This window comes from Neopelma chrysocephalum, unplaced genomic scaffold (assembly GCF_003984885.1).
Source record: "Neopelma chrysocephalum unplaced genomic scaffold, ASM398488v2 Primary Assembly neopelma1_24, whole genome shotgun sequence".
NCBI classification, from domain to species: Eukaryota; Metazoa; Chordata; class Aves; order Passeriformes; family Pipridae; genus Neopelma; species Neopelma chrysocephalum.
The window spans coordinates 10824353-10848099 of NW_020897693.1; the positions used below are offsets into that span (position 1 = coordinate 10824353).

The 23747-nt window shown below is 51.3% G+C and overlaps 1 protein-coding gene and 1 long non-coding RNA gene across 7 annotated transcripts in view; one reads left to right on the plus strand and one right to left on the minus strand.

Annotated features, from left to right (window-relative positions):
• The first annotated feature begins 3 nt into the window (after window positions 1-3).
• Window positions 4-3838, plus strand: LOC113977289. Its single transcript, XR_003537313.1, has 3 exons — window positions 4-40; window positions 234-2185; window positions 3192-3838. It is a non-coding gene; the product is annotated as an uncharacterized LOC113977289 (long non-coding RNA).
• Window positions 3839-7134: 3296 nt separating this feature from the next.
• The window catches only part of RASSF7 (Ras association domain family member 7), a 34297-nt gene continuing 17684 nt past the window's right edge, over window positions 7135-23747 (minus strand). For 2 of the 6 annotated variants that reach the window (XM_027703261.1, XM_027703267.1), the window contains exons 2-6: window positions 10996-11149; window positions 9901-10805; window positions 8711-8879; window positions 7939-8049; window positions 7135-7237 (exon numbers count right to left, since the gene is read on the minus strand). In XM_027703261.1, the coding sequence (XP_027559062.1) occupies window positions 7206-7237; window positions 7939-8049; window positions 8711-8879; window positions 9901-10805; window positions 10996-11098 (1320 nt within the window). In that variant the 5' untranslated portion in view covers window positions 11099-11149 and the 3' untranslated portion in view covers window positions 7135-7205. Of the gene's footprint in view, window positions 7238-7938; window positions 8050-8710; window positions 8880-9900; window positions 10806-10995; window positions 11150-12083; window positions 12146-12858; window positions 12973-14120; window positions 14168-19308; window positions 19549-23747 lie in introns of those variants that run through there. The other 4 variants (XM_027703272.1, XM_027703252.1, XM_027703281.1 and 1 more) reach the window with 4 other exon arrangements.

Sequence of the window (23747 nt, forward strand, 5' to 3'; positions counted from 1 at the left end):
CGGCGGCGGCGGCGGCGGGAGCGGGGCGGCGGGAGCGCAGGTGAGCGGCGGCCGCGCAGGGGAGGGACGCCCGCTCCGGAGCCGCGGGGCGCCGCCGGCCCCCGGGCCGCACGGGTGAGCCCGTCCCGGGGGTGGGAGCGCGGAGCTGCAGCCCGGCGCGCCGCGGAGCCCGGCGCTGCTCCCCCCTCCTGCGTCCCCATCCTTCGCGCTGCCCGGTGTGTCCTGTGCTGCAGGCGGGCCCCGCCGCCCCCCGTCACCCTCCAGGAGCAGGTGAGCCACTGACTAACGCACATTGTGCTCTCGGCGACTCCACTGTGCGTGTGACAGCGGCTAACCTGCTCCTCGGACATCGCTGTGCGGCCGCCTCGCCTCCACGGACCCACGCCTCGACGCCTCGACGCCCGCCTCCCCTCCCGGCCGCCCCGCTGAGGGGCTCCGGCGTGCCAAGGAGTCGGCGTCCCCCACCCAGCGCCACTGTCCCGTCTCCAGCGGCTCCCCATGCTCAGCGCCGTGGACCCCCGATGCGCCGTGGGTAGCGCCCCGCGATCGGCTGCACTGCACAGGGGAGCGCGGAAAGATGGAACACTTCTCGCAGCAGGGCTCAGTGTGTCCGGCAGGAACAGAGATGAAGGGAATGGGTCGGCATGTGGGTGCAAATAGTTGACGGTAAAGTTGCTCAGGAGGGATGGCATGCGCCCCTCTTTCCTCCCCTGCTCTTCTCCAAAGCAAATAAGTGCTAGTGGACTCCGTACCAAGTTAAAGAGACGCATCATCCTGGCCGGTGACGTCTTGATACCCGGTCAGTGACTAACTGAACTGCTATTGCCAAGGGTGTGTTAATAGAAGAAACTCTAGTATTGCCCTGGATGAGTCACATTTAAAGAGAGACTCTCTAATCTGTTAAACGAAAAGCAGAGACGAGCCTTACTTTCCTTTTTTGTTGCTGTTCCCATCCCACCCTTCACCTTTCCTTGCTGCTTTCTGCTTCTTGTGCCAGGGTTGTATTGGCGCCCCAGCCCCGGCTGGGCATTTTCAGAGCTGTCTTGCATGATCGTGCTGTGATGTCACGCAGGGCCCTCTGACTTCATGGCCCTGAGGAACAGGAAGGCGAGCCAGGCAGGGACTCTTCCAGCCACCCAGGGTGGCTGTCATTAAAAATGGAGGAAGTGACGAAGCAGATGGCTTCTCCTACAAAGTTCTCTCTTGTGATTTCTGGGCTGGTGAAAAAGCTGGGTAGTTGCAAAGTGTCTTTTGTGAAGAGCAGCACAGCTTTATTGTCAGCTCAAGTTCCTAATAATAAGCTAGGATTCACCGCAGCCTGCCAAGGTTCCCTGAAAGGACTTGGGTATTCTCTCTCTTCCTTGGGCTGCTCCCATGTAGCCCTGCACCGCTGTAAAAGCTTGATTTGAAGGAACTGGCAGTGCTCTGGTCAGTAAGTAGTTAATTGCACAGAAGGCAGAGCAATGTCCGCTGCATGGGTAAAGTCTCTCACTGAGAAATTTTGCCTGTCCCCATCTCTCCTGCCTGTTCTTATTTGTCATTTCTCCCTCTGAATCCCAGAGGAGCGCCTGCTCTTCCGCAAGAAAAATCAGCTAACTCTGTTCCCTGTGCAGACTGAGTCTGGGGTGCTCAAAGACGCTGGAGAGTCAGGAAAATCAACTGAATTTACTAAAGCTGCTTTCATGCTTGTTCAGAAGGCAAGTGGGCCTTTTTTTTTGATGGGGGCAGAGGAGGGGGTGGGGAGGGCAGGCAAGTTTGCAGCTGTCTCAGCCCTGGAATGCTTTTTTCCTCCTTAGCTGCATCTACAGCATCTTCCCACTGCCAGTCCTGAGCAGGCAGGAGCACAGTGTAGCCACGTGGAGACTAGGGAGAGAGGGAAACCTGGTGCAAAGTACAATTGTGTCTGAGAGCTGAAACAGAAGCCCAGAGTCCCCTACCACCTCATTTTATAGGTGACCGTGCATGTAACAAATCTGCATCTGAAAATGAAGGTGCTCTGTTTCTCTCTGAAGAAATAACCCCGTGTTTGGGACTGTGCTGTCTGATGACTAACCCCTGGAGATGCCACTGGCAGAAGCAGCTCTGCGGGTCACCTGGCAAGACTTGTCCCAGTTCCAGTGAGCAGCACTGTGGTATGAATGCTTCCAACTTCCTGCTACCTATGGAACCATCCTGTTCAGCTCCAGTAAGCAAAGGGAAGGGGTTGAAAAGAAGTTTGCTTGTTTGTTTTTGCTGGTTTTTTGAGTGTCTCCAGTAAGCAGGGGGAGCACACAGCTCAATTCCTGTTTTTGACATTCTTGAGGCGTGATTCAAAACTAACCTGCTGTGCTGTCACCTGAAGTCTTCAATAAATAGTGCAAAAACAGTGTTTGGGTGCTGATTACTGTAATCCAGGGTGCCAGACCAGCTGAAGAGGAAAGCTGTGCCTTCTCAGTGATGTGTCTGATGTGCGCTGCATGCCCTGTGCCTCCCATCTCTTATTTTGCCTCTGTAGCCGGGGAAGATGTCTTGAAAAGGAGAGCAGAAGGTTGTGACATGGTTGTCCCTCAAGCAGAAAGCCCGGCATCAGTGCCTTCCCTCCTGCCCCAGCCTGAGAGCTGCTGAGTGCTCCTGAGTGATGAGAAAATACACCAGGACTGTGATGCCCCTTAATTTCATGTTTTTCAGTAGCTAATAAACAGGTGATACTTAGCTTAGTAACAAGAGTAGTTGGGTGCTCCCCCTCAAAACTGATGCTGTTAGCTTTTCGGTGAGAGGCAGGGCTGTGCCTTACAGGAGGGAAGATGCTGAATATCAGGCCCACTGAGCTGAAGGGACTCTGTTCTCCTCAAAGATTTTGTTCTCATTTCAGCAACTCATGGAGGGAAACAAGCAGGCCTAGCCCTCCAAGCATCACACCGAGAAGTGCCTATCGTGTTCTGTCTGTAACATGGCCCACTGGCAGGCCCTACGTGGTGAGCCTCACCGAAGGAGCAGGCTGGCCTCTGAGGAATAGAAGGAGTATATAAATTGTTTAAGAGGAAGTCAGTTAGTTAAATGCAAGCAGAGACTTATATAATACATCCTAAAAAAAAAAAAAAAAAAGATTTCTGCTGGCAGGAGGTTCCATTGGGAGAGAAACTTGCTCATCCATAAACAAGAAAATTTCCCAGCATCCTCTAGTGCTTTATGATTTTTATTTTTTTTTCCAGGGCAAGGTAGGATGCACTCAGTCTGTACTCTGAGACAAAAAGAAAAATCATCATAGGAGAGCAGACAATGCTCCCTGCGTGGACACACATGCCAGTTCAAGCAGCTCTTCTCCATCTGCAGTGAACTACCCTGGTAGAAGCTGTGCGCCCAGGAGCAGCAGAGCATCTGGACACCACTTGGGGAGCAAAGCCAACAGGCATTTTCTCCTCCAGATATTCACACCTTTCCTTATGTAACTGGAGCTGAAGTGTGTGCTTCAAAAGCTGCTTGCCAAATTCAGGGGCTGGGAGGCAGCACAAGTGCTTCTACCACTCTAGATGAAATTTAGGGGAAAAAAATCCAAACCCAAACACTGAGGAACTCGTACAAATCTGTGACTGTGAACTGGGGGTGGTGTAAGTGTCTTGAGAAACTGTACTGGCCTGGGGCGGTGCTGGCACCCAGACCATCTGCAGAGGATGCCTGGCCTAAGGAGCTGACAGTCCAGAGTAGATGGGTGAAGAGATGGGGGCAATTTTTCTATCGCCATATTAAAAAAAATTAAAAATCATGTAGTGCAGTGACGAAAAGAGCTCCAGGGAGGCTGGAGGTGGCTGAATTACTCTCCTGAATGGTGCCTTGTGCTGACAGAACCTGCAGATTTATTTAAAAAAAAAAAAAAAGGCAGCAAAAAGCTGAGGCTGATGACCAGTGACAAACAGGTATATCCTTTGCTTTGTGATTTTTGGGTGGCACTGGAGCCAGTAGTGAGAAACATCTGAGGAGAGAGAAGCTCTGAAGCTCATTCCCACCCACTACAGGAAAGGAAGAAGCTCAGCCAGGCACAGCATCCTCAAGCCACCCTGTATGCTTAGATCCCTGCCTTGCCCGCAAGCCAGTTGTTCCCTCTCCAGTACGCATCGTACGCTAGGCTTTTGGTTTGTTTTTCAAGAGAAAAACAATAATTTATTTGCTTTGTTTTAATCTCATAACAATGGGTAATTCCTTCCTACTGCTCTGTAGTGGCCTAGAAAAGGACAGCATCATCTCCACTGTAGCAAGAAGGCTTGTCCCAGGGCATAAAATTTTAATTAGGAACAATCACGCAGCCTTGAAATGGGAATTGCGAGCAGCAAAAAAAGTCAAACCATCAATAAAATATTCAATGGCAGAAATGTATTATTGACACAGGCTTTAGAGCAGATAAAAGCAGGAGGGCGGGGGAGCCAGAGTGGGTATTGAGCCTCACTCAGTTAAATAACACGCGGGGACCCGCACGTTCGCCCTGCCATCGCAGGCCCCCCGTGCCGGGAGGAATATAGGTCACCCACGGCTGGGGAGCTCCTGAGGTAACGTGTGGGTTTGATTAACGCCTCTCCCCCCCACCGCCACGTGCACCACAGCAGGGACAGAGGTGTTAATCAAAGTAATTTATTGCCTTACAAAACACTGCTGCCTAGGCAGCAGCTGGGCGATGGTTTGTAGGACACAAAATGAAGAAAATCTGCAAAGTGCCACAGTCTTGAGCTGAACAAACAAGAGTTAGCCCCTGGCTACAGTACTCTTCCTAGGCCCCTGCCTGATTATCAGACCTCAGTGGGGAACACGGTCGAGTTACACTGTCTCCCATCCGATGCAACAGTTCCAAATCCTGCATCCCAGCCAAGGGGCATCAGCTGAAGGGCCAAAATCTGCTGTGATATATATATTTTAAACCTTTATTTTCCACACCCTACGACACCTCCCTCCAGGAAAGACTGGTGCTGGTTTGACCTGTGAGATCATGACTGAACAGAAGCAACCCGCAACAGCAATAAATAATATATAATCATAACAGAGGGCAAAATCCCCCCCAAAATCAGATTCAAATTAATTTTCTGCCCCCGTTTTTTCCAATAGGAAGTGCCATAAGTGACGACCCTTTTCTCTTTATTACCATTTATTTTGCTGAAGGCAAAGCTACAAATGTAGCCCCCAAAATGAAAGATCCAATTTTTAACCTGCAGAGGTCAGTGTTTCAGGGCATGCAGAGGACTTACCAAAATCTAGCCATATCCAAGGCAAGTGAGTTTTCTGAACCCACTTCTTGGGTGTTTTTCCCAAGCAGCACTGAAATGCTCTTTACAACCTCCATCACCCTCCACTTCTCTTAGCGAGGTGGAATCTTTTTAAAAAGCAAGAGAGTCCAAAAAAATGAGTGCACAAAGTCCAAAAAACAGGCAAATGGGAGAAACTAGATGCAGCTGCATGGAGCAAATGCATTTTTAACTAATTTCCCTGAGATACATGGTTTAAGGAGGGGGGTGAGGAGGAACTTGAAAAAGAACCCCCACAAAAATCCCCGATTCAAAACGACAACTTCAAAATTGCATTTCCTCACCGCAGCAGCTCTCCAGTGGTAACCTGAGACCAGTGATCTCCCAACAAAACAAACTTTAATCCTTCAATATCGCTTGACCAACCTGGTGGCTGTGGTAGCACCTTGAAAACTGGCTTTGAGAGGGGCATGTCCCTGGGGACAGAGCCCAGCAGAGTCTCAGGGGAGATGCTGATGGACAGCAAGAGCTGACATTCTTGGCTGCTGTTATCCAGGTGCAGACAAAGGGGCTTGAAGGCAAATGGGAGGTTTCCCCTTACCTGCTCCTATCTGCAGACAAACGCCATCCCCTTTGCCTCCTGTCCTAAAATGCTCCGAGCTGCTGCTGTGCATTATTAAAAGGTTGTCATGTTTCATCCCAGAGATGGCCACATCTCACCAGAGACAAGCTGCATCCGCCGGCTGTAAAGCACTTTGTGATTTAAAAAAAAAAAAGAAAAAAAAAAGAAAAAAGAGCACTGTGTGCATAAGATTCAGTCGGTCATAAAATACTTACAGCTTTAATTCAGCAAATAGAAAGAGATGGCTTGGAAATGAAAGAGGCAGCTGCAGGGTGCGCAAACAGCTCAGATGTGTCCGTCAGGCACCGGACCAGGAGCTGTCAGAGATGGCTCACCCTGCCCACAACAGCACGCTCACTTGGCTCAAATCCTTTCCCAAAGATTTATTGAAAACTGGATCTGCAGCACACAGGATTACATTCGCACAGGGAAAGCAGGATTTTACGGTGAACGCTGTGCCCAAGTCATGTTTTTTGCATATGACGCGTTGAAAACAGGCTTGAGGATGTGGACAAATTCATCCCCTCCCCAAACCGCTTTGGTTTTGCAATTAAAATACAAGGCAACCCACTGGGACAGAGGACAGATGAACGAAACAGTAGCTACTGGCCATCAAGAGTTAAAAAAAACAAACAGAAAAAAGAATCAAAAAAACCCCCAGGGGAAATGTCACCAAGAGCATTTTGGTCCTGCTCCCCACTCACATCACCACTGGGGAAGGGCTCATTCTGCAATATTTTATTTTAAAAACAAGTTGAAAAACTAAGTGGATATGAGAAAAACAAGCTCTTGCTCTGTGCTCCATTGCTCCCTTCAAGCATGGTCCATGGCACCATGGAAAATGGGCTTCTACTACAGGTTTCTTATAATATATATAAGAAAAGAGAGGCCAGAAATTTGTCTTAAAGCTGCTCTTGTGCCTCCCCTGCAGCCAGTGAAGAGGCTATTTGTCATGGCCCTGCTTGCTGCGATGAGATGCTGTAAAATCTGTTAACTTGCTCCATCCAGGTGAGTCTCCAGGCAGGTCTCCATGGCAGCTCTGCTCCCTTAGTCAAAGGAACAAGGACTTTTCCAAATGCGCGATGTGTCTTTTGAGGAGGCTATGCAGAATGGGAGCACCGCTGTTTTCTGTTGAATATAGAAACTGTTTTAAAAAAAGTAGAAGGGGGTCACTTTCATCCGCAGGGAAAGATGGTTGCTTTGTGTCGTCAGTCTCTGGTTTTATTTTATAGTCTGTAAAAATACTCTGTCTGGCCGTCCACATCCATTCACGTTATAAAGCAGTAAAAAAAAAAATATAAAATATATATATATAATATGGTTTATTTATACAGTTACACTTGCAAGGCAATTGATCCTCCACTGCCCGGGCCCTTCTACCTCCAGATGCTCTGCCTGGTTGATACAACTGCAAGACAAGAGAAAAAACCACTTGAGCAATCCCACCATGGTGGGCAAGCGCTCACAAAAAGGGGAGCAGAAAAGAGGATGTACGTGAGTGCAAAACCTGGGAGATGGACATGCAGATGCTGCGGCATCTGGCAAGATGGGGGTGGATGTATTGGGCAGTGAGGAGGATGGCAGTAGGGTTTTGCTGAGGCAATGGTGGCATGGGTGGGAAGGGGATGCCAGGATGGAGGCGGCATCGCCATGGCAGGCAAGGACACTACAGCTCACTTCTGCTGCACTCAAAACCAGGTGCAAGGTGAAAAAAGAGTAACAGGAGGTGGAAAGGGGTCTGGGGTGAACTGGTTGCTAAGATGGAGCAACAGTAGCTCCTGTAAAAGACGGGATACAAATTCTCCCCACCCTAATCACAGCGAAGTCTTAGCCCAGAGTGGCAGGAGAGGGGGTGAGGACCATCCTCCACAGCTCCCAGCAGGGTAGAGAGCTGGACTACCAGCATATGAGCCCCTGGCAGCAGAGCAGAGACTGCTGGAGTGTGAGCTTTGTGCTTCCTAATGGCATCTATAAATAGCTCCGGCCTCCCACTACCAGCACACGCTTGCTCTCTGCAGCCCATTTTGGGCAGCAAAAGCCTCTCCCCTCTTCCCACCCATCCTCTGCAGACTGGCTCATGCTCCCAGGGCCCCAACAGGACATACGCACCCTCAGGATTCAGGCTGGACACCAGGGGCTCCGGCAGGGTCCTGGGATGGCTGAGGAGCTGCTTGGTGCTGACTCGGGGAGGCGAGTCGGTACCAGCGGTGGGAGGAAAACCTACAGGACAGGGAAAAACACCTGGCTTAGGCAGGGCTTGCACATCCTGTGCTTTGCTTTCTGGGCACAGCTGCCGCAGTGCTGCAGGGCAGTCACGTCACCCACTCCAGGTGCTCTGGAGGAGAAATGACCAGGTCCCCTTCTGTGAGAGCCCTCCCCACCTCCTCTTGTCCCTGCAAGGATGCAGACATGGCCCTGGGCACCACACTCACCCTTCCCTTGCCAAACACAAAGAGGTCACTGGCGACCAGAGCCTGTCCCCACCAGCCCACAGCCCCTGGGGACTGACACTGGCCCTTGGCCATCTGCTTTTTGCTACAGCTGCTGCGGTGGCATGCAGCAAGGTGGGGAAGGAAAGCTCCCTGCAGCCACCTCAGCCCCTAAAGCAGCACTGCAGGATCTGAATTCTGAGCGTGTCTATGAGCAGCCCCCAGACTTCAATGGGGGCGAGGAAGGAACCCCGGGGGTGGCAAAGCTCAGAGACCCACTGGAGTGGTGAGCGACTGTCGTGTCAGCACCAAACCCCATCCCTGCTGCCTAACCTCAGTGCCCAGGGCAGAACCAGCCAGCTTTGGGACTGACGCCTTATAGAAGGAGGCAGGGAGCGGGCAGGGGTCCCGCGGAGCAGCCCCTGCGGCCGAGCCAGCGGCAGCATGCTGACCTCCGTTTCTCCGGTAGGCTGGCAGCTCGCACGGGCTCGGCTCCGGCTGGGCATCCTCCTCAGACCTGGCCTGCAGGACAGTCACCGTGGCCCCCGTCTGCTGAATAAACTGCTGCAAATTACACTGCCTCAGCTCCTTATTTAACTCCTCCAGCTCTTGGGTCTGGGCCTGCAAAACACACACCGAGGGAGGGAACAGGATGAGCTGCATGTTCCCTTTATGTCCCCAGGCCACAGCCTGGGGATACAACCCCTGGGGCTGCTCCCCCAGCTGGGGCTCACTCTGCCAAAGCCAGTGGAGGGGACCTCAGGAGTACCGTGGCTCAGCTGCCCCTCTCCGAGGGTCTGCAGGAAGGAGGGTGCTCAGGCAGTGGCGATGAGAAGGCATTGTTTTGGGAACAGCCCTGGTTTGCTGCATCTCCACAAGAGGGTGCGAGCAGCCGGCAAATGGCAGCCGCTGCTGTGCTGGGAGATGCCGAGCACAAATGAGATGCTTAAGGCAAGATGCTGTGAGCACGGTCAGCTGGGGAAGGACAGCTACCACTGCCTGACTGGGTGAAAGCTTTTTGCTTTTGCTCCACCGAAGGGGACCCAGTGGGCAGAAGGCAGGAGTCACACAGCCCCTTGACCCCCTGATGTTGGGGGGGCTGCAACAGGTGAGCTGAGGGGGCATCACAGCTCAGCCTGAGCTGCCATCTCCACACTGTGCAGCCCCCTGCCATGAGCCTGAGCCCTTGCACAGCTTGCATGGTCAAAAGGCTTTGTGCACAGGCACCATGAGGACCTATGCTATGCCCTCTGTGACTCCTTCATCCAAGATAACATCGATCCTCGTGCCAATGCCACCAACCCCACATGTGGACCATTTGCTCTCCAGCACCATTGTCTGTGCTGGAGCAGGGTGATGCTGTGCTCCCAGTGCACTAGCCAGCAGGAGCCTTAGCCCAGATGCAGCTTGCATGCAGGGCGATGGGTGTGGGACCCTGTGCCAGCCGGGTCAGAGTGGTGGTGTCTTTCTGACAGTGATCACTGCTGCTGAGCCATCTCCATGCACTCAGTGCCACATTCACTGCCCAGGTAGGGTAACTAACCCCACTCAACCCACTGGTCCATGGGGCTGTAAAGCTGGTCCCATCCCCTCCCCAAAGGTCTCACTATCCCATGGGGTGGCTCAACCCAGTCCCATCTACCTGCAGGTTCTTTTCAGCTTCCTCCAGGGCCTTCTCCACACTGGCCAGGTTGCTCTCCAGCTGAGTGCCTTGCTTGACCTTGGCCTCCAGGTCCCTTTTCATTTTGGTGGCCATATCCTCCAGCTCTATGGGGCTGGGCAAAGAGATCTCCTTCCCCCTTTTGGCCCTCTCAGCCATCTCCCACTGGATCTCCTCCTGCAGGGCTTCAGTCCGGGCACTCAGCTCAAAGATCCTCTGGGTGTACTCCTCCAGGCTGGCCCGCAGGCTTCTAACCCGCTCCTGCCTCTCTCGCTCACACTCCTTTTCCAGCCGGAGCTCGCTCTGCCAAAATTCCTCCTCGCCCAGCTCTGTCTCATTCCTTCGTACCAGTTGCTCCAGATAGAGGATCTCATTCTCCTGGCCGGCAAGCCGGCTGCGCTCCCAGAGCCGTAGGTCCATTTCCAGGGTATCCCCATGGGCCTCCAAGGAATGCAGCTGCTCCTGCTGCTGCAGCACCCTCCTAAACAGCTCCTCTTTGGAGGGTTGGACAATCCCACCACCCTCCAAGTCGATCCCTTCCCGTGTTTGGTGCCTCCATCGGCTCACAGTGAACGGGTCACCGGAGCCTGTAGGACCCAAGTTGAAGGTCATGGACTTTTTTGGCTCCCGAGAACGGGGTGCATCCATGCTGGTGAGCCTGGGCTTGATGGGCAAACTGGCCCGGATGAACGTCCTCTCGGGAGCTTGCGGAGCGCCCTCTGAGGAGGGCCGCTCGGTCATGCTGGGGCCTGTCCGCCGCAGGATGAACTGCACATCGTTGGCATACTGCCCACACTTGGCCAGGGACTCCAGGGGGCACTCCAGCGGCAGCAGCTGCCGCTCCTTCTCCCGCAGCTTCTGCACCAGCACATAGCGGCCTGTCTGACCTGCCGGGAGGTGAGCATATCATTTAGGGAAAGCAGTGGCCAGTACTGGTGTGCTGAGGCTGCTGCCCCACTGGCAGCAGCTGGTGGCATCCCCACAGCTGCAGAGTAGGACCCCCACCCACTCAAGGTCTCCCCTTCCCAGGAAGCTCCTGCAAATGGGGCATCCCCCCAGCAGATGGAGATGGCTCACCGATGGCCCGTGCCAGAGCAATGACCACTTCTTGGCAGGTAGTTTGTTCTGAGACACCGCACACAACCCTCTGGATCCCATCCACCCAGACCTTCAGCTCCATCCCCACGACTGCTGGGCCTCAGGTGCACTGGGTCATTGCAGGACAGGCTGCCTGTGGGGAGAAAAGAAACCAGGTTTCCATCCCAAGCCACTAACAAGGAATACATGACACTTGAAAAGCAGTGTCATTAAATCATCATCCCATGGGTGAATCCTAGACCAAGGCTTGCTGCTGCCCTGCACAGATTGCATTTTTGTTGATGTTATTAAACACTGATTTTCATCTGCAAAGAAAAATAATTTTTTCCCTCATCTCTGGGCAGTGGGTCCAAATCTTTCTGTGATGGGAAGAGATGGGGTTTGTGCAACTGCATGGTGTCCAGAGGATGCCCAGGTAATTTCTTCTGTGAGCACAGACTTTTAATGGGTTTGCTAGACTTTCACTGCAATTTCTCTGACAATCTGGCAGCATGGCACAGGAAGATTTTCCAAACAACATTGGAAAAGGCAGAGAAACCACTGGATGCCTGCTTTTGCAATGGGATTTTGAGGGAAGGTGCAGATAATGTACATTTTAATCTATTTACATCCATCTCAATTTATCAGAGAGGGATTAAGAAATTAAAATAATGCCTCTTTCTGCATAAAAACATGACCAAAAGTCGGGTTTGGGAGAGGGATCCAGGCATGAACACCCATGATGAAGCCCAGGCTCTGACCAACACTGGGGTCTGACTCAACTCTAACCCATCAGCTACTTCTAGCTTAAAACAACACCTGTTAGCCTGGGCTCACCCAACTCCTGCCTCTTCCAGCAGCTCAACAACTGCAATGGTCGTAAATAAGAAAAAATTAAGCACAAGCTGTCAAGAATTCAAATATTTGAGCTTATGCTGTTTTCAAACACTGTGCAAAGATATATCTATTTTCCTTGTTATAATACTGTTTTTAGTAGTGTCAATCTTGTCTGAAAGCCCTGCATGGAGGAACATAGACAGGAAACTTCCAGGCCCTCTGTCCTGAGGGTCACAAACTGCTTTCACAACCTCACCCATGTGGTTGCAGCCCCTCCATCCTGAGCTCCAGCTGTCCCAAGTTTGCAGCCAGGCTGTGAGAAAGCTTGAACTCAGGTTAAACACACCTTCATTATTTTTTGTTGCCTACTTGAGTAATCAAAGGCGGGGGCTTGAAGGGTCCTACCTTCAGTGACGAGGAACTTTAGTCATGATGTGAGAAAGGTGAGGAAGAAATAGGGAAGACATGTCTTGGTGAGGCTGTTCTGTGCAGGTGCCGGGTCCTGGTGGTGTCACCTCCCTGCCCACCTCTGTGGGCACAGAGCAGCGCAAATACCTCAGCGCTGAGCTCATGTTTGCCTTGGCTGAGCGACCGGGGAAAACCGGTGGGGGTGAAGGGCACGTTGGGTTTGACTGACATCCCTGAGAGCCCCAAACCACCAAAATTTACAAGATTTGACCCAATTTAATTTTAAAGCTGGGTTTTGGCACTGCTCTCCCTATCCTGTGTATTCACGGCTGCAACTGTCCCCTGGCATGGAGCAAAGTCCAGGTGCCACTGCGGCACCACCCAGCTCACCCTGAAACCACTGTTGTACACTAACAGACACACCCCAACCTCCCCCTTAGCAGTATCCTAATGCCAAAATCGGAGCGGCAACACATCCTGGGGAGCATTATCCCCCTGCCAGCAACCCAGCTAGTATCAAATCCCGCCTCCTGTACCATGACCCGGTAAGGAGGCCAGGAGTGTAAAAATAAATAAGAAAAATAACCCAGCTTGTTGAGTCACGCCACACAGTCTCACCTTGCCCGAGAAATCCAGTGGCTGCCGAACACTGCGGGCTGTGGAAGCAGGATGGCTGCCGGCACACGGGTCCCAGGCACCTGTCTGGGTTCAAACCCCGCACCAACCTCTGGCTCTGCCTTGGCTGGCGCTCCTGGGCAATCATTTACCAGCAGCCAGCACGTGGCACACCACTGCCAAAAAGCTGGGAGCGGTGGCAGCCAGCTTTTCTCCTCATGTGAGAGAAACTCCCACAAAAAAGCAGCCAGGGCATTGTCCTCGCTGTATCTCTCCCTCTCACATTCCTCAGCACCTCAAAACCCAGTCGATTTTATTGTTTCCTTATATCTTTGCAAGCACAGGGGGTTCCTGTTAACTAACTGATCACTCATTGTAACAACTGGGGTTTTTGGGAGTCATTGTGCCCAGCTCGGTGCCAGATACAGGATGTTATCTGTCCCCCTGAAGAGGGTGCTAAATAGAGCTGGGGGCTGCTCCCTCCTGCCTTCCAAGGGAGGATCAGCTCCCACCCAAAACCAGCCTGGCTGCCCTCTTCCTCCAAAGCTCTGGGCTCACAGGGGAGCTGACAAGATGAAGGTTCATCCTCATCTGAGGTAAACCTCCAACGCTCCTTGCACCCTCCAGTTCCTGCTTGGGAGGGACATCACAACCTTAACATAGCATCTCATTCCCAATATCCCACTATGCCAGTATCACCCTAGTTCAGAAAAACCCACCAGGCAATAAACCTAAAAGCCTTCACCTCAGCCCCAGCATCACCTCTGCTGTAGCCCACCCAGCTCTTTACCATCAGTCAAAAAAACCCAACAGCTGGGGGACAGTCTCATTGCTCCACTTGCAAATATGACCCTCCTCTTCTCAAGCTTTGCTGCCAACCACCTGCATTAACAGCGGATACCTTTGTTACACCACCTGGTAGCAGAAAAAATGGGCTTTTCCTTGAGCAAGAACTGCTTTTCTTGGGGAAGAGAAGGTTCTGGACGGGAGGCAGATTTCCAGCTGTCTGTTTGTATTTGCCCTAGGAGGTCACTTTGATTACAAACCAGAAGGGCAGGCAGCTGCCAGGCCCTGCTGCTGCCCCAAAACAGCACCAGGGAAGCCAGCAGGTGGCTGCAGGTGCTGGGCCACATGACGGCCATTCATTTAATTCTTTTCCCCACCACTCCACAATTTTTATCAGAAGCAGATTAAAAAAATGACTAATTTTCTGCTCCCATCCCCATGCAATACATCCTAAAATTGAGAGTAGGGATGATTCATACCACGACTTCAACAGATTTCCTGAGAGTTGGAATTTCAAATGCCGATACTAAAAAAATAAAAAAATTAAAATTAAAAATCTTAGATCTTTCAGCTTTATTTTGTTTACTGGCATTGCTGTCTCCCAGCCTCCCTGAAACTGTCAGGCTAAAGGAAGAGAAGATGAAGCAGCATTTCTGCATGTGCAGGAGGATGAACATTCTGCTCCTGCAAACTGCCATCCTGATTGGCTGCTGGGACTCACCAGTGCTTGGTGATCTCCCTGGACCTGAAATAATACATGTGCACTCACCCTCCCACCACTGATTTGCAGGGACCCCTGCCGTGTCCCCCACAGGGTCCCTCAGAAGCTGAGACAGCACCTTCCAGCTTGCTCTGCAAGCACTTTGCAAGAGCCTTTCTACCACATTTTGCCACACACAGGAATAAAAAAAGTCTGGTTCAGAAAAAACCCACCCATATTGCACTCAACAGCAAGGCTAGCCTGCAACCCAAATCCCAAAGCGTCCCAAAGACCTCTACCAGAGCTCCTAACAAGGACCATCTGGGACCAGCATAAAGGTTTTGAGATGAGCATCCCGCCAGCACTAAGGTTTCACACATTTCTGTGGGTTCACTCACCTCCCTGACTATGTCCACCCCCTGGCAGGAGAGCAGGGCCACAGGGAGAGCTTCCCAGAAAGTGTAATTAAAACTGAAAAGAATTGAGAAGACCAGCCTTTCGGGTCAGGGTTTGGGCTGGGGGTAGAGTCATAGAGACTCATAGTTAATAAAGATGTATTTGTACTTGTTGCAGGCTGTGATGAGCCCATCTATGAAGCACCAAGGTGTCCACAGGGAACAGCAGCTCTGCATTCCTTTGGATACACTCCAGGAAAATGCTGAGGTACTGTCAGTCATTTTATTCCTACTTTGAACTTGACCTTCTTGCTCCTCTCCCACCCAAATGCCAGGGGGTTGCTCATCTCAGGCACACAAATAAAAAATAAACCAATACATAAGAAAACATCAAGCAGGGAGGGGAGGCGTGGCCCGGTGCCGCCACCTTCCATACTGGCAGGCTCACTGTGACTCAATGCCCTGGATCAAGTGCTGCGGTGACGCATCCAGCAGCTATTTAATACTTCCTGAATTCTCTCACTGCCCGAAGCACCGGGCCCAGCTCCTGGACACCAAAGGGAAGAGATAGTACTTGTCTGCCTGCTGAAACCGCTGGTGGGGGAGAAGCCTCCCTTCTACTCAGATGTGGAGAGGTGACCCAACACAGAGAAGATCCATAAAGAACCAAAGCCTCCTGACAACACTCATCCCGCAGCAGGTCGGAGGGGATGGGCTGTGGTCCAGGTTTCCCTCCAGACCATCAACAGTGTCCTCTTGCCTCGAGTCCCTCTTTCAGAGTGGGATCACCTGCCCTCAGCTGGGCCGTTGCAGGGATCAAGCAGCTCTGCTGGGCTTTCCATGCCATGTCCCTCCCAGGCCAGAAGGTGATGCCACAGTCAATGCTGACACTGCTGGCATGTCCAGCACTGGGCAGAGGTCAGCCATGGCAAGGGTTGATGGTGTGGCGCTCCCAGGGCTGGCAGTTCCCATGCTGGGCAGAAATGACCATCGAAATCTCTGAACGAGCTGCCTGTGCAGCAGAATCTGGGGACCACTGATGGTCACTGCCACTGCATCCAGGAGCAACAGACAAAGCCCCTGCCTACAGTGACTTGGGTACATGCCCTTTCCATCGTGCCAGCTTGTCCTGAGGATGGTGGCCCTAGAATCCTGAAGGAACACATCCCGTGGCCTGGTGCAAAGCTGTCAAGAGGGCCACCTACCAAAGAGGTCATCGTCTTGTCCTTCAGCATTGGGGCCACCAGATTGTGGGCAGGACACCTGCACTGGGCTCCAAACCAGAGCAGCAAATGGGTTACTTCAGCACAAATCACTGACAGTGGTTAAATGTGCTCAAGAGATGACAAACGAGTCCTACCAGAGTGGTCACAGCCCAGAGAGGCAACTTTTTATGCTTCCCTGTCACAGCGAAGGTGTGCAAGTGTTACTCACCCCTCAGGCCTATGGAAGCCACCAGCTCTTACGCAAGGCAACCACAAGCACCCAGGAGCAAGGAAGCAGCAGGCATGGAGCTCTAATTTACACCCAAGCAGCTTATGTAGGGGTGGCCATAATGGCCCCCACATCCTTGGTTCACCCACCATCCCCCATCCAGCTCCCCAGTCTGACATGATGTGCCTGACAGCAAGCCCTAAAAATCAGCAAATTACTGAAATCAGTAATTTAACCTGAAGGTGCAGTTTTACCAGAGATGTGCAGATGGACCCCAGCCTAAACACACCCCCAAGCACCATCGCGCTTCGACAGCAAGCAGTGTCTTCTGTGGGCATCCTACAATGTGTGATGCACATTCGGCATCTGCAGAAGTTTCATCCATGTTTCAAGGGCTTTTTGCACCCAAAAGATGTGAAAGAAAAACTATATCCTGTGGCACTCGCATGCTCAAGAGCTGAAGCATGACTTGAGTCTGAAGTCACAGACCACCACCAAAGTCCCCTGGCAGCCCAAGGAGGACGAGCCCCACACATGAGGATCTTGCAGGAGCTGCCCAAAGAGACAGATTTCTGGAGAGCCGTAAGTGCTATGCCAACAACCACCCATTAAGAGAAAAATAGAGGCTTGGGGATTTTCTGCTCCACTTCCTCCCCAAAATTACAGACCCAGACTAACACACCTGTGGAGGCTAGCAATATTGAGCCCTGTGTCAGGGCTGTGACACAGGATGGGGACAGTCCTTGGGGTGATGGCCTCCAGCAGGGATTTAGGGGAGGGAGGCTCATACTATGGCTGATGTCAGACACTCACTCCATCCCAGCTCCACCTGTGGGGACTTCTCTCACCATTTCTTTAACCGAAGCTTTTGGATCTGCTACAGCATCAGACCCACATGAAGGCTTCAGAAATAACACTGGAAAGAAGCCAGGAAACTTCCCCCCCCCCCTCAAACAAGCTAAGATTTATTGCATGGCAGGCCAGCACTGAGAGCCAATTCAAGGATCACAGGCAGTAATGACATTTCAGGGATGACTACCAGTCAGTCCATCCCAGAGATGAACCACCAACCAAAAGCTCATTATATATTAAAAAGCATGAGAAAACCCCCCCTCCATCTACTGCACACACTCACATTACAATGCTTCAGCCTTGGAAGCGGAAGGATCATCTTTCGCACCTTCATGCATCACATTTCTCCCTTGCAGCACTAATGGTTACCGTCCACGGGGGAAGAAGAGCTGGCAGAGCTGGCCAGTAAAGTCTGCTGTAAACATGAAGGTTTTCAAGGGAACCATTAGCGGCACTTGCTATTCCTGTAACCATTACTATCCCCCTCAGACCTGCATGTGAAGAGCGACTTCATGAAAGCAGCTGAAAGTAAATCCATAGTTTCTTCTCAAGGGGGAGAAGCAAAATTAGCAATGAGTAGATTAGAGTAGAAAGAGGAAGGGCTTTTGTACTGCCATGCTCTTTTTTCCTTTCTATTGAGCTCGCCCTAATGCCGTGCCCAGGATGGGCTGGGGAAGTATTTAGGTTTCCACCTCCCAGCAGAAGCAGGGCTAGGTATCAGTATCTTTGGGCCCTAGGCTGATCTAGAATTGATCTAGGCTGATCTAGATTCGGTTCTTCATCTTTAGGGGATGACTCTCAATCCAGCTCTGAAGGGTATTTGCCAGACCATCTGCACAGAAACACAACCCTGGCACGCATATGCCAGCAGGTCCTGTATCTCTGCGGCATTCATCTTCCACAGCAGTCATCAGTGAAGGCACAAAGTAAGTTGTGAACATTTCCCCGATATTACACACAGCCCATTCCCCAAGTCGGACAAATATTGCAAATCTAGAGATGCAAGAGCCTGCTCAAGCCTTGGAAATACTCCAAAGTACCCTCTTTCTCCTCCCTAGACAAAGAGGAAAGAGAAAGAATTTCCATTCCCCCCGCTCGAGGGCAAGACCCATATGGGGAAAACCCAACCAATGAGCTATTTGCTCCAATGCCTCTAGAAGAGCCAGAAACAAGCCTCAAAGCACAGCTTCCTTGAGATGCTCACCCCGTCCAGCCCAGAGGACAACATGCACCTTGGCCAGCAACAAGGCAAGTGGAGACAGGCACTCTCCCTGTCACCTCTCAAGTTAATCAAGAATTTCATTTCCACAGGATTACAGGAAAATTCAGGCTCTGCAGCTCTCCTCCAAGTAGGACCAGGGACACAAAAAAGCAAAATGACCTACAAATATTCTCCTGCCAACCTGCCTTCTAGCCTCCTTCAGGAGAGCTGGTGTCAGTCACCAGCAACTGTCTTTCCACTCCAATTCTCGTCCTACAGGAGAAGGTGATTAACAAATTAGCAAATGCACAACTAGGGATAAACCTCCCAGATTTTATTTTCCATTTCCAAAATAACTTGCAGTTTCCTAGCCTGCTTCATAAAGCAGCCACACGTCAAGGACACACTGCTGGGTCTCCAGAGGAGAGGATGCACTGATGAATATGCAGGTGCATGCTGTCATGGATATTTATTTATAACTTTATAGGATTGAAAAGGTCTTTAATGACCATTTGCAGAGAGCTGAAAAGGCTCCTTTCTCTCACACACACAGACACAAAGACAAATAAACAAGAGAATCAGAATTAATTCAGGCTGAAACCTTTGATAAGACACTTGGGTATTTTAGAAGTCTCTGCTTTCACACTACTTGGTTAATTAGGCGGAGGTGCTATCAATCCCACCTAAACCTACCCAGAGATAATAAGCTCTTAAAGCACTAAAATCATGGCATATCTCTGGAGAGGCAACTCAGTCTGGGACATCAATCCAGGGGTAAAAATCACTGTCCTTCAACAAGTGATAGAAATCATGGCCACATGGCCTCTGCTGGGAGGCAGAGGACCTTTGGCTGAAGGGGTTTTGATGCCAGCAAAGGATGTCACCTCCCTCTCCACATGTAGGTCTAAACACTGGCAGTCAAAGTATGCCAGCACTCAGTGATATTTGAAGGACTAGGGTAGGACAGGAACTGGTGCCAGGGACTGCGCCAGCTCTCCTGCCTGTGAAGAAAGGGGGACTCAATAAAAATATATTGTTTTTTCCAAAGCATTTAGGAGCTTAATCCTCACACAACTAATGCTCACCTGGGGTCACTTTGTGGAAATATGTCCTTTTGAACTTCCTACTCCAACTTTTTCACGCTCCTGGCAGGTCATTAAAAAGCCAAGTGAATTCAAAGAGGACAGGACCAAATCCAACGTCGCAGTCTAGGCAATCCTTGAACCGCATAAAAACGCTCCAAAAAAATACCTGAGAAGTAGTTTCGAGGGACAACTAGTCCTCAGCATGCAGCATCTCAAAAATTCAAAGCAATGTTTCTAGTACATTCACTCCTGGGTCCCAAGGATGTTTCCCTTTCAGAGTGGGAAGAACAAATGTCCTTTTGCTACATAAGTTTATAAGATTTTTAAAAGACTAGAAAGAGCAATAGAAAAGGTCTTAAAAAGAAAGAAAGACACAAACAAACCCCAATGAAACCCCCCAAACAACTACAGGAATCCTTTCTGAGGCACAAATGCCTATGCAGATACAGTTTTTTTTCCCCGTTGATGGTGGGCAGAAGGGAATACCTTGGACCAGGTATGACGTGTTACAACCTTGTGCCCAGGCTGGGTTAGCCCTGGGAAAGCGTCACGGATCCACTCCTTTGGGATAGGACCCCAAGGACGTGACAAGCAGCCCTGAGAAAGCCCCATTCCAGAGGAATCAGGGCAGGGAGAAGAGGAAGGAGAAATGACCTCAGAGCAAGTCTGGGAAACACAGACTTTCTACAGGATCAAACCATTATGCAAAGACCTGGGCATACTGGTCAAGAGGCCGGGGGACCACGAGCTGCCTTCTGACAATTGAGCTGTCCCTCAGAGAAGCAGGGGTGTGTGTGTTCATGTTGCAGGAACCAGCCAGAACCAATCACAACATGCAAAGAGGTAAAAGCCTGGTCTACCCAGCATTCCCACCACAAGCATGTTTGGCTCCTTGCAGAAAGGAGCGCTGACACCTCCAAACATTGCCAGAACATGGAAAAGAAAATATAAACTGGCAAGTGAAAACAGCAACCACAAAGCCTCCAAAAAACCCAAATCAACCCATCTTTATTCTTATCTTGAGATGCCTATGGTGTTCATCCAACCTGCTGCACACCACCAGCTGCCTCAGGCAATCATCCAGAGGCAGAGACCAGCTCCCTGCCGCACACTCACACTTCCTGGGGAAAGCAATGTTCCCAGCAGGAATCATTAAACCAGCAAGAATCCTTCAAGTGTTCTCCCTGCAATCACACAGACAGCTTCACAACACCATCTGGGTGCCAATGGCTTCCCTGGGCTGGTAGGAAAAGCAGGGAGCAAAGGGGAAGCTGCCACTTGCTGGGCTTCTCTGACAACACAGTTACTCTCCTACAGGATGCTTTGTGTGCCTCCCAAGTCCCCATTGTGCTCAGGAGCATAGTGCTAGGTCTTAACATCATGGAGAACATCCATGGGGGACTCTGGATCCCAAAACTCTGTTGAGAGCACTGGGATATCCCATCATCAGTCCTTCCAGTTACACAGGAGGCACCTGGGAAAGGTTGAGCACGCAGCTCCTAAGACAAATAGCTTCAGCAGGTTCTGCACTGCAGCAGGGTTAGGAAATAGCAGAGAAAGCCTTCCAAAATTCAGACAATCCTCAGCTGCCCAGAAGTTTCCAGCTTAGGGTTGATCCATCCATGTGTTTGGGTAAGAAGTGTTCCAGGTTATTTTTTCAACCTCTTTTTTTTTTTTGAAGCAACAAGTTATTCTAGATGACTAGCCTGAGGCAGCTGGAAGCACCCCAGCCCTCAAGAAAGTGCTGACTCCAATCCACAAAAAGCCAGATAATCAGCTGCTTTTAGAAGCTCATGAACTTGGCATCTGAAAAATGGAAGGACATAAAAATGGTAGCAATCATTTGCAACAATAGGATTTTGTTAAAATCCTTCAGTGGAGACATGCTTATGCCTTAATTTGACTACACAGGTTTACAAGGGCACAGACAAGTTGGGACAGATGGAAGAACATCCTTTAAAAAGAAGCTTTCAAAAACAATGCATACACACAGAGCTAACACTTAGTGTCCCCTCACATTTATTTAATCTTGGGCACAGAGCAACCCACTGTCAAGTAGCACCTGGACTTCTTCCTAGCTCACCACAGCACATGACCTCGCAAGACTCCAGAAAATACTCTGCTCTGAAGTCTTGGCACACACATCATGGCCTCCCAGCCAGGGAGGATTAACCCCTTGTCTGGGTTTGGTCCCAAAGCATCACCCCCACAACAGAGAAGCAACAGAACACGGGCTTGGGTCCATTCCAAGCCACCACTGGAGGTTCTTCATATAGCAGAAGACACAAGGCAGGACAGAGAGACGCCGAAAAACATGGATGAGATGAACCAGTGCAGTTCAGACGGTAGCAGAGACACTCAAGCAATATTTTCCTGCAGCACATGGTGATGGTGAAGGCAAACACAGTACAAACCTCCACTACGGAGGTGGACAACGCACACATTGTCAGAGCACACCAGCTTCCACCAAACCCATTTAACATCCACAATTCTTCAGCACAGAAGCTCCTCTATTTGTTTGGGGCTGTAAATCCCTGTATCTTCAGCAATTACACCACACTACCTTTTTTGGTCAAGTCATATTTCCAAGAGTAGGGAAGCCAGGATGATTCAGGCTGGCTGCTGCTGCACCACTTCGGCCAGCCGCCACCCAAAGGTTTGGTCAAGCCTGGCAAGCTCCCCAGCACCCTCACTGGGGCCTGGGGGTATCCAAAGCTACAGAGTAGCTGAGCATAGCCATAACTCACTTTTTTTAAGCATAAGGGGAAAATTAGAATAAATTAAACTTAGTTTTTAATTGTTTTTTTATCTCAGGGTGAGATTTGCTCAGGTTCCCCTCTTCAAGCCCTGGGTAAAACTAATTCCTATGTCTGTCTTGCACTCATTTGCAAAGAGTTTTGTATTTTAGAGCAACTGCCACCCCCTTGCTAGGAAATTTCAGAGTGCAGGACCCCCAGACCTGCAGTGCTCAATGCCGTTGGGTGCTGGGCATCCACAGGTGCTGCAAGCTGTGCTCCCTGGCCTCCCAGCTTTCTATGAAATGGTGGAAGAAAGGCTTTAGGAAGATGTAAGCACTTGTGTGAGCTTTTTGATTTCTATGCCATTTCCTTCAAGAGGGTGTGGGGAAGCCAGCGGAGCTATATGGAGAGGGAGGCCAGGCAGCATGCTCAGGCTCTCCCAGCAGATAACTGGGATGCAGGAGGATTCCTGGCATTCCAGCAGCATCAGCAGAAGGTAAGAATGTCTGTCCTTCCCCACAACCCTTTCCTGAGCAGACATCACCAGCACTGACCGATAAGGCAGGCAAGCAGCATTTGGAAATGCTCCCACTCCTACCCACTGCACATACAGCATGTGCACACGCATTTGTTCTCTTCTCCCTAAGAAGAGCTGCAATTCTTGCCGCATGAGGAGTGTAACCCCACACAGCTGCCTCTCGAGGTGAGCTGACAGGTGTGTGTAGCATCACTGTCCCGTCCCGGCAGGATCCAGCGCCCTGCCATTTGACGGCAGAGCTCTGGCATTCGTGCTCCCACACGTTCCCGGGGCCCGGTGCCTGCCTGGCAAGTCTTGGCAGAGCACCGGGCCAGGGCCCGCCAGCATGCCGTTAACACCAGCATCTCTGAGAGCTGGCTCTCGCTCCCTGCGAGGAGCAGACAAAGCTTCTGTCCTGCTTCCCGGAGCACTTCTCACTCGTTTCCACCTGTTTCTCCCTAATTTCTCCTGAAATCAGCCACCCTGAGGGGAGTGCCACGGCTTGTGCTGGAGGCAGCCCCTCTGAGTGAGGGGTGCGCGGCTCTGACCTCTTCTTCTGCGCAAATACCACACTAACACACATTTGGGTTTCTAACCTGCAGTTACAAAGTGCTGTTGCAGGGCAGGGAAAAAACAGGGAGAGGAGTTTAGTATCCCGTCCCCCCTCCCTCCTCCTCCCCGCAGCAGGCCACAAGTGGAGTTACGAAACAACCTGCCAACCTGCCGGCAGAGTTCACAGAAGGCATCAGAAGTATGCAGCTGAAGTCTGGCTCTTATCGAGGAATTTAACCCTTCTCCTCGGGGAGACGGAGACGTCTCTGAACGGAGGAAGGACGGACAGCTTTGTCCCAGGGATTCAGACCGCGAGGGGAGGAGGCTCCTGGCATGGACTGCTGAGACCCCACGCCGCCTCGGCTGCTCCTCCGCTGGGGGCTCTAGCCAGCGTTTTCCGCGCTAAGTGGGGCCGCGATGCTGCTCCTCCGAGCGCGGCCTGGGTGGCCCATGCCGGTGGCCAGAGCTGCTGGGGATGCCCGTGCCAGCGCCCGGCTCCCCGAGCAGGTGGGAGGCAAAACCACCCGGCGCTTGACTGATCGGGACACGACCGGCGCGGCACCAGGCAGGTGGCACTGGGGCTCGGGGGCTCGCCAGCGCCGAAAGCCGCTCCCAGTCAGCCCAGCCCCGGC